Genomic DNA, 11,376 nt, shown 5'->3' with positions numbered 1-11,376 from the left:
TGATCAGGGTTTCCGCGGGTCCATAAAAAGTCATAAAAAGTCATAAATTTAACAATAAGAATTTAAGCCCATAAAAGGTCATAAGAACATCTGGATTTTCCATACAAGGTCATAAAAAAATTTTAGCCACGTCTTAAATTGATATGCTAGTCCATTAATTTGTTCTTCCATCAAAATGCGCTAGCAACGGCATTCATTTTTTTCACCTGTTGTAGTTCTGTATGAGGAATCTGGGTGGTATCACACTGGTATCACAGCGTTCCAGAACTACAAGGTCCATGCAGCAGCATACAGACTTGTCAGAAGGACTTTCACAGAAACCCACGCGAACTCCGAACATACTGAGTGTCATACTGAGTCACTGCTTAGCTTAATTGAAATCATCCTGTCTATCACAATGGTAAAATGTGCCTTTAACGATCCATGGCTCGAAGACAATGCATTTAGTAGCTGGCTCAAGCCCGTCGCTAACACTCGGTATCAAGCAGCCAAACACAAGACGCGGAAAAGCTGAACTGAGTAGCTCGGTGCGGAGAGAGAGAGCCGCGTATCACGGACAGTCCCTCCTGCACATGAACGAACAAATACTAAATCGCAGTTTTGAACAAACAAAAGGATGTGAAAGAGCCCAATTCAGTACCACGGTGTTCAGGTGTTCAGGGTTCACGAAGAGAAAGGCGTCTCAAAACGCTTGTACACCGAATTTTCTTCTTTTTGCTCTTGTGCCGACAAATACATACAAAATATGTCAAAATACCCGCCTTGGAAAGTATATGCTCGAAAAAACGTTTACTGTTATTTCTTAGGTGAAAGTAAACGGTTGAGGGAAAAAATGCGTTCATCATCTCTTAAAGTGACCGCACCTAATTTAGCTACTAGCTGCTGTACTGTTAATCCAAGAAAATGAAAGAAAAATCACTCCCTGCTCTTGACTGCATTCATTTATGCACAGTCAAACCAAAAATTATTCAGACTCCAGATATAATTTTTGATATACATATTTTACTAGTAGGTACAGAACACTAATACATTTATGTAAGTGAGTATAAGCAAACTGTGACATATTATACCCAAAGAATCTTCATACAGTGAACTACTAGTGAAATAGATATAAATGTTTTATCTATCTATCTATATAAAATTGGGACCAACAATTATTCAGCACCTTATAAAGCACCATGCATTGCTTATGTGTTTTTGTTTCTGAATTGCTAATGCAACCTTTTCACACCACAGTCTGAACAAAATGAAGCATTGCTTGGTAATTGGTCAACAAAGTATTGATAGTTGTGTAAATATTTTCATAATAACAGTTGTCTGTAGTTTTGGTTGATTGTAATCCATTACGTACATTTCTGTCAAAGTTATGACATTATCAAGACAAATTTGTTCTGACAGAGTTAAACTCTAAATTCTTGTCATATTTTATAACCATTTTAGAAGCAATAGCAAATAAACTGTAATAATGTGAGAAATGTTCAAGGTGTCTGAATAAATTTTGGTTTGATTTTATATTTTATTTTTACATTGAAGACTATACAGTGCTATTTTACATTTAATTATTCGGTTTCTGTACCTGGACACCTACAAACTTGAAAAAAACTGAAAGATTGTGTAAATAGCACAAATAAATAGAAATAAACGAACATACAAACTAAACAATTTCAAACAGGGCCCCTTGGTACAACCTTCACTGGGTTCCCTGCTGACCCCAGCTACGGCCCTGTGTGGGTGTTCAATACGGTGACCAAACACCAATAACACTTGTTATTTTGGCCATAAAATAATTGTTAATTTACAATGTTACTTTACAATGTTACAATTGTTAGGTTTTCCTGTGTTCTTGATACTCAAGAAAAATAAGTCAAAGGCTTCAGTTTCTTAATCTTAAGAAATAATAGAATAACTCTTTGAATAATAAAACTTGTTACTTTCAATGAAAGTCAATAATAAAAAAAAAAAATACTTTTGAAAGTAATTATTTAGATTATATTAGAAAGTTATTTATCGTAATTTGTGTAGGTCATAAATTCAAATCCTAATAATCATAAAAAGGTCTTAAAAAGTCTTAAATTTGACTGATTAAACCCTGCAGAAACCCGGCATGATTGTGTAGCCTAGTGAACTAGACTGAGAGATCATTTAAAGGCTTTGCAGTTGTTTTGAGTTAATTAGCTGATTAGAGTGTGGCACCAGGTGTCTTCAATATTGAACTTTTTAACAACATTCACATTTTCTGGGATACTGAATTTGGGATTTTCCTTAGTTGTCAGTTATAAACATCAAAATTAAAAGAAATAAAGATTTGAAATATATCAGTCTGTGTGTAATGAATGAATATAATATACAAGTTTCACTTTTTGAATGGAATTAGTGAAATCAACTTTTTGATGATATTCTAATTATATGACCAGCACCTGTATTTATCAGGATATATATATAACTGTAATTTGAATGTCGGATTGAAATGAACACTGTTATTAGAGTAGTTAATTGTTAGCATAAGTGCGGCTAATAATAATAATTAATAATAATTAGCATGTTTTGCTTTGGTACTGAAATTGGTACTGTGACAACACTAATAGTTAGACCTCGATTAATGTGTTCAGGTGCACTGCAGGTTGGAGCAAAACTGCATGTAAGTGGACCTTAGGAGACAATGTTGAGATCTCCTGCAATATGTTCTGTACATGCAATATAAAGAGACAGAATGACTTACAACACTGGTGTCCAGTCCTGGGCTGGAGGAGCACCATTCTGCAGAGTTTCTGCTGATCCTTGATCAGCTGCTCAGGTCTGCTTAACTGGGGTTGGAGCTAAACTCTAAAACAAAAGAAGACAACCAATATTATGAAGTAAAAAAAAAAATATTCAGAAATATGCACAACATTTGAAAATGCACAAAGATGAGAAGAAAGCTATGTGTTTAATGAAAACTTTCCACTGAAAAATAAGAAGCAATATTAAATCACAGATGCATTTTTATTCATTCTTATTAATATTGTTTAAATATGTTACAGTAACCTTGTGGTTTATCAATGATTTTCAGTCTCTGAAATAGAAAAGATCTATCAGTGCTGAATGGCATCATACATCATATGTAATGATATTTAACAAGAGTTCTAACACTGTCGTGACTGGACAGCACAACAAAATACAACAGAGACTTTTATAATCAGTGATGCTCTCTACACTGAATGCGGCACGACCCAACAAATCACAGACGGTGATCTGATGCCTTTTCCTATTTATGATGTACTGACACAAAGTTTAAATGATTTTTAACAGTCACTGGTGTGAGAGTGTGTAGCTTGGAGATAGAGATTTTTTTATGTTTCTGAAATAAGTCTCATGTACACTAAGAAAACTGCATTTATTTGATCATAAATAAAAACGGTAATGTTGTGAAATATTAGTACAATTTAAAATAACTGCTTTATATGTGAATATTTTCAGAGGTGGAAAGTAACGAATTACATTTACTCGCGTTACTGTAATTGAGTAGCTTTTTTGTGTACTAATACTTTTTAAAGTAATTTTTTAAATCTGTAATTTTACTTTTACTTAAGTATATTTTGTTTGAAGTATTGTACTTCGCTACATTTTAAAACACATTAATTACTGAGTAAAAAAATAAAAAAATAAATCGCTCCCTGGAACTACAGCAGTAAATAATGGGCAGGAGCAGGAGGGCAAACTGGCGCTAAAATCACAAGAAAGATGCAGACGGACACAGCAGGCATTAGTGGTGCATACACCGCTGAAAACGAAACCCCATCATATTCTGAAGTGTAACTCGAAGGAAATGAAGTGAACCCCTGGCCATATGTATGCTCTATTATGCAGTGTAAGCTGTACTTGCCTAGGAAGACCAAACTAGCAGCTTATAAAATCTCGACAAGACATCAACCCTTTGCAAGAATGTAGAGGTAAGCTAAATAATTGCATCGTTGCATTGGTGGTAAAATGAAGCTTTGACATTTTAGCAAGAGGTTTTGCACAAATTAGCCAAAAAGACAGTGGTGAGGAGTGTGCTATATATATCGTCTGCGATAATATCATAATTTTTGTTTTAATGATGTGCGCGCACAATTTCACATATTTCATATATTAAATCAGAATCACACAAAGAATGCCGTCTTTTCCTCTAAAAATCATTATGAATATATACATACAAATATATAACAGTTCAGTAAACAAGTTAATTAAGATACTTGCGTTTTAGACACCATATTGCCTTTTTTAGCTCTATTTCTACAACAGAAAATAATTCCAAACACAGCCACCAAAGCACAGTTGTGCGTCTCTGAGCAACGTGAAAGTGTTTCGTTCCTGAATGAATCAACCGTTTAAATGATTCGGTTCAATCGCAATGACTCACTTATTAACAGTGACTTGCTGACACATACTGGCCATTTTAATTTCACATTTAAAGTATCTTTTGATTTTTTTTTTTAATAATTAATTTCTTATCATTTCAAATGAGTATTCAACATTTTATGTCTTGTATATCAAAACATTATTCATGCATTTGTAACTGCAGGTTAAATGCATTCTTGTCCTGCACTAAACAGTGTAATACATCTAAATGCCACTTCCAATGAATCTTCTGCATTTCCTCTGCATTAAAAGATGAGTTTGTTGATACTGATTTGCCTGGTTACAGCCCAAATGTTTTATTATTCTAAATAACTGATTCCTTTAATTAAAAACAACTAGTTTGAGATTAATAGGCCTATCCCAGGGGTGTCAAACTCAGTTTCTGGAGGGCCGTAGCCCTGCAGAGTTTAGTTCTAACCCTGCTCCAGCACACATATCATGTAGTTTTCAAATAAACCTAAATGATTAGATTAGCTGGATCAGGTGTGTTTAATTAGGGTTATATCTAAACTGTGCAGGACTGTGGCCCTCCAGGAACTGAGTTTGACACCCTTGGCCTGTCCCATTTTTGACTCCCTCCCACTGTTAAAATGTAACTAAGTAATTTTTACTCTGAGTAAATTTTAAATGAGCTACTTTTTACTTTTACTTGAGTAGATTTTTAGGCTGGTACTTTTACTTGTACTTAAGTAAAATTTCATTAATGTAATGGTACTTTTACTTGAGTAGAATATTTTTGTACTCTTTCCACCTCTGAATATTTTGTACAATTGTATTCTTGTTTTCACAAAGCATTATTTCTGAAGGATTGTGTGACACTGGAGACTGGAGTAATGATGCTGAAAATTCAGCTTTGATCACTTATTAAAACAAACTTAAATAACAAATTATTATTAAAAAAAATGGTAATTTCACAATTTTACTGTATTTTAATCAAATAAATGCAGTAGTGGTGAGCATAAAAGATGTCTTTGAAATACATGACAAATCTGACCCTTACATTTTTGAATGGTAGTGTATGTTTGACGAATTGCTTACTATTCATGGTTCATAATGTCTAAAAATGTTCTTCGACAGGAGATATGACTCTAGAGCACAGCCATCAGCATGGAAGAACCTAGGAACATACGCATACTGTCACAGAGACAACAATATTTATTATACAATGCCAGGTATAAGGCATAAACTATAGCAGAGGTGAAATGCAGAAAAGAAAAATAATAATTCACAGAATATATCATTTACATAATAATTTACAAAATATATATATATATTTTAGTTTTACTTATTTAGTAATGCTCCTACAGCGTGGACATCAAAATGTGTGTGTTTTCATCCTCTCTGTCAGCAGCTCCCTTCAGAAATGTTAAAATCAGGAACTTCTCCTGTGTCATAGAGGTTTTTTTCTGGCACTTCTGAAATCACAGAACAAGTTTGTATTTATGTGTTTACCATGAAAGATCAAAACCTGAAGGTTTCAGTCCATTTTCACGCTCTATGTAAGTGATGTAACGTTATCCGGTTACGTTAGTGCACATTTTAGGATTAAATAGTTTTCCAAAGAAACCACAACATTTATTGGAGTCATAATGGTTTCTACTGGTGTCCAGTAGATACCACCAGAAGTTTCTAAAGGTGTTCTATTGGTCCTTAATGGTATCCAATAGACTATACATGCCACGAATAGAAGAAAGCACAATACCAATAGAGACCCACAGAGATCATTACAGTGTCCATTACAACCATTAGAATTCCAATAAGAACCATTAAAACCATTACAAATTCTGTAATGGTTTCTATTGTTTTTTTTTTTCAGCAGGAAGAAGGAGTCGTCAATGGATAGAGGTAAGTCAGCTAATTTTATACTGTGGGATTGATTACTAGATTGTGGTCCACCTGTGTTGATTAGGCTAAGTATCTGATGCGCTCCTCCCGAACCTTGTTATGAGAACATCATTAAAAGTACTCAAAAATATGAGGGGTCGAAGATTGCAAGAAAAGCTTGCCACATACAGTATAAATGCCCTTTTTGTGAATATGCATTATTTCAGATATTCCTTTTTTTTTGGGGGGGGGGGGGGGGGAGGGTTGTTGGGGGTGCTGATATAACATTTGTTATTAAGTAAATTGAATTAATATATTTTTCCCCCTTTTTTAACCAATTTTCAAACATTTTTCCTTTTAATGTTATTGTCCCTCATAAGGTGCCGATACGCCTGGCAAACCTAGGCAAAATATACTTTAACAATCAAACAAGTGTGTAAGCAATAAAATGCTTTTTTACAAACTTTTTAATGTAGATGTGGGTATGTGGGTCTTTTTCGTGTAAATAAATAAATAAATATGATGCCATTTATTTAGATTGCTTTCTTGATTGACTTGTCTCATGCCCTGCTCTTTGACATCATACAGTATGTTCTCAATCATTCATCCTTAGTATCTCTCTCTCTCTCTCTCTCTCTCTCTCTCTCTCTCTCTCTCTCTCTCTCTCTCTCTCTCTCTCTCTCTATATATATATATATATATATATATATATATATATATAATAGATTTGAAAATCATTTATCAGATCATTTGCATTCATCAGTCACAGCTGAACAATCTTTGGGATGCTTCTCTTTCTTTACACACTCACACTTTTCAATCACTTTCACACAAAGGCAGAAAAAATACTTTGCCAAATGATGGGAGATGCGAAGTACCCACTACTTTCAAAGGATGGTGAAGCAACTATTGGAGGAATTTTTGCAATGCACAGTAAAGAAACTTTACCTTCATTTGAGTTTACACAAAAACCTCAGCCTCTCTTATGCTCCAGGTTTGTTACATTGCAAATATTGAGAAACAAGCGAATATATTATGCATAAGTTAAACAGTTAGTATATTATGTAACAATGTAATGCATCATATCTAAATGTTCATTTTTTTTTTATGGAAATATGATCCTTATGCTATAATGTATTTAATTACTTGCTATTTATCATACTGGTTTACTGTTTTCACAGTGTGAATCTACCAGATTTTAGGCTGGCTCAAATAATGATCTTTGCCATTGAAGAGATAAATAGAAGTCAAATGTTGCTCCCAAATGTTTCTATTGGTTACCAAATATATGATACCTGTAGTTCAAGAATGTCTTCTATGAGTGCAACTATGGGACTGATGAATGGTCCAGAGTTTGCAGCAGGGGAGACATGTAATGGAGAATCTTCTATACATGCTATCATAGGAGAAACAGAGTCTTCTGCCACAGTTATTCTGTCCAGAACTACAGGACCTTTTAAAATTCCAGTGGTAAAGACCAATAAAAATAGCTGGGATAATTATACTGATGTGATTCTGACATACAGATGACTGTTTCATTGTTTGTTTTCATTTTCTTCTTCTTCTTTCTTTCAGATAAGTCACACAGCCTCGTGTGAATGTCTCAGTAATAGGAAAGATCACCCCTCATTCTTCAGGACAATTTCTAGTGATTACCACCAGAGCAGAGCACTTGCATACATTGTCAAGCACTTAGGCTGGTCTTGGGTGGGAACAGTGAACAGTGACAATGACTATGGAAACTATGGGATGGCCATATTTCTAAATACAGCACAGAAAGAGGGGATTTGTGTAGAGTACTCTGAGAGATTCTATCGAACAGAGCCAGAAAAACTTAAAAAAGTGGTAGATACAATAAAAAAAGGCACTGCAAAAGTGATTGTTGCATTTGTTTCATTTATTGAGATGGGCTTACTTATTGATCAGTTAAATACTCTGAATATTACAGGCCTCCAAATAATTGGAGTGGAAGGATGGATAACATCAAAGAGTCTGATTACTCCAAAGAGTTTTCAGGTGATGGGAGGGTCTCTGGGGTTTGCATTGAGAAAAATAAACTTGGAAGGGTTTTCTGATTATGTTGTAAAAGAATTTTGGGACACAGCTTTTCCATGCTCACAGATTAAGGGGAATATCTCTCAACATGAGATAAATTGCAGCAAATATCAAGATCTACTTGCACTGAAAAAGTACAATGAAGATGTGCCTGAACAAAGATATTCAAGTCACGTCTACAAAGCAGTTTATGCTGTGGCTCATTCACTGCACAGTCTACTAAAGTGCAAAGAACAAGAAGGTTGTGAGAAAGACCTGACTATACAACCACAGCAGGTAAAAGATATAAATCAAATCAATAGAAAATAAAAAAGAGTAACAATAGTTTTGGTGAACAATGTTTTCAAAAATATCAATGATAATGTACCAGAACTATCTTTTTCATATTAGGTGGTTGAGGCGCTGAAAAAAGTAAATTTTACTGTGAAGTTCGGAGATCGTGTGTGGTTTGACAGAACTGGTGCCGCAGTAGCCCAATATGAAGTTGTGAACTGGCAGCAGGACTCTGATGGATCATTACATTTCAAATCAGTGGGATACTATGATGCCTCATTGCCCCCTGACCAACAATTTGTGCTCAAAACTGAAAACATAATCTGGGCAAAAGGACAACTGGAGGTAAATCAATTATCTGTAAATATCTAAACTGAGGAAACATAACTAAAAATGTATCTACTTGAATTGACCTTTGTGAAAGACAACAAATTAGCAAAGATAATGCTGCACCATTATGAGTGAAAGTTGGTCATATCAGTCAACAGTGTGAAAAAATATAGATAACCATCAATGTATTGATTCCTGATGGCTAAAATAGCCATTCTCTCTAATTTTCAGGATGACAATTCCAGGAAAGTCAAATAATGCAGGTTTTATCAAGTGACCAGAAGAATATTGTCCATGAATCAGTTTTGAACAAAATTATAAATAAAAACCTAAGTACACAAACACACACACATACAAAAAAATAAATAATAATGATGATAATAATAATAATAATAATAATAATAAAACACAAATATGACAAAACTCACATATTACATGCTCCAATTATGCACTATTCTGTACTAAACATCTTGACACATATCTACATTCTTCAGAGTCTATAAATAACTATATGTATATTTTAAATTGTAGAAGCCAAATTCTGTTTGCAGTGAAAGTTGTCTCCCAGGCACTAGGAAGGCTGCACAAAAAGGAAGACCAGTCTGCTGTTATGACTGTATTCCATGTGCAGAAGGAGAAATCAGTAATGAGACAGGTAATCTTCAGTCAATCTGACAGTCCATATCATTCATGTCAAAATCATTGTTTTCTTTTGTCTACAACTAGTTACTGAAACTTTCTTTCCAGATTCAAATAACTGCAAGCAGTGTCCACGGGAATACTGGTCTAATGCTGAGAAAACTAAATGTGTGTTAAAGGCTGTAGAGTTTCTGTCATTCACAGAAGTTATGGGTATAGTGCTAGCCTTTTTTTCACTCTTCGGAGCAGGATTAACTGCGTTGGTGGCCATCCTGTTTTACAGAATGAGAGACACCCCCATAGTTAAAGCCAACAACTCAGAGCTGAGTTTCCTGCTACTCTTCTCTCTGACTCTTTGTTTCCTCTGTTCACTTACTTTCATTGGTCAGCCTAATGAGTGGTCCTGTATGTTGCGTCACACAGCATTTGGGATCACTTTTGTTCTCTGTATCTCCTGTGTTCTGGGTAAAACAATAGTGGTATTAATGGCCTTCAAGGCTACACTTCCAGGAAGTAATGTCATGAAATGGTTTGGACCTGCACAACAACGACTCAGTGTTCTTGCCCTTACATTTATACAAATTCTTATATGTGTGCTATGGCTAACAATTTCACCTCCATTTCCATACAAAAATATGAAATATTTTAAGGAAAAGATCATTCTTGAGTGCAGTTTGGGTTCTTCTATAAGTTTCTGGGCTGTTTTGGGTTATATTGGCCTACTGGCTGTTTTGTGCTTCATTTTGGCTTTTCTGGCTCGCACATTGCCTGACAACTTCAATGAAGCCAAATTCATCACATTCAGTATGCTAATATTCTGTGCTGTATGGATCACATTTATACCAGCTTATGTCAGTTCCCCTGGAAAATATACTGTAGCGGTGGAGATATTTGCCATTTTAGCCTCAAGCTTTGGTTTACTATTCTGCATATTTGCACCTAAATGTTATATCATCCTTCTTAAGCCTGACCAAAATACAAAGAAACATATGATGGGAAAAACATTTTAAGACTTGAATTATATGTGTGTGTATATATATATATATATATATATATATATATATATATATATATATATATATATAAAATAATTGTTTTCATAATAACACGCATGCACCCTCCCAAATAAATATATAAAAAAAGGGCTATTGGGATTCCTGTGTACTGTACTGCTGTTTTTCTTCTTCCTTCTCTTCTTTTCTCCCCCATTTATGTTTAAATAATTAACAGAGCACTGAACAGTATTTTAAAATATTTACAAATGTCTATACACAAGAAGCAAGATTCTGAACATTCAAACAAAAGCCTTAATACTAGAGGTGTAACAGTTCATGCATTTGTCCGGAACCATCACGTTAAGGACGCTGTGGTTCTTTCCATGAAATCAGTATGTATACAGTCAGTCACAGGTGATCAGATCAGTAGGGGCATGAATGGTAATGCTCCGCTAACCGCCACAACAGGAAAGAGCAGATGAAAAGATGATCTGCACAGCAATCCAAAACAGCTATGGTGAGTTCAGATGGAACAAGTCGTTTTAAATCAGCAGTGTGGGAAAGTTTCAGGTTCTAGAGATACACTGGTCGACCAGCCATAAATGTGATTTTTATTTTTATTTTTTGGCTGATCTCTGTTCTGCAATTGCACTGTGTGATGTAGTTTGTGTGGTACAAGTCTGCGAACAGGATGCAGTCACAATTATATGCTGTTAAACCCATTTTTGTGGACTTTTAGTTTGTTTATCTTCAGTCATATGATTCTTTTACTCTAGTTTCTAGTTAAATTGTGTTTGCTTGCCTGGATTATGGATTTTTTGCTCATTTGGATTATTACAGCCTTTTTTGAACCTGTTCTATAATGCAATACGAGGTCGCT

General features: G+C 34.6%; 1 protein-coding gene across 1 annotated transcript; it reads left to right on the top strand.

Moving 5' to 3' along the window:
* The first annotated feature begins 6,989 nt into the window (after positions 1-6,989).
* Positions 6,990-10,511, top strand: LOC113061311 (extracellular calcium-sensing receptor-like). The gene is made up of 6 exons (XM_026230334.1): positions 6,990-7,198; positions 7,386-7,674; positions 7,780-8,535; positions 8,650-8,877; positions 9,394-9,517; positions 9,610-10,511. The coding sequence occupies exons 1-6, from the start codon at positions 6,990-6,992 to the stop codon at positions 10,509-10,511; spliced, it is 2,508 nt and encodes an 835-aa protein (XP_026086119.1).
* The last annotated feature ends 865 nt before the right edge of the window (positions 10,512-11,376 follow it).

The sequence above is a fragment of the Carassius auratus genome, chromosome 43, assembly GCF_003368295.1.
Source record: "Carassius auratus strain Wakin chromosome 43, ASM336829v1, whole genome shotgun sequence".
NCBI lineage: Eukaryota > Metazoa > Chordata > Actinopteri > Cypriniformes > Cyprinidae > Carassius > Carassius auratus.
The sequence above is the reverse complement of the archived record's forward strand: the minus strand, read 5'-3'. Positions and strand labels throughout refer to the sequence as shown.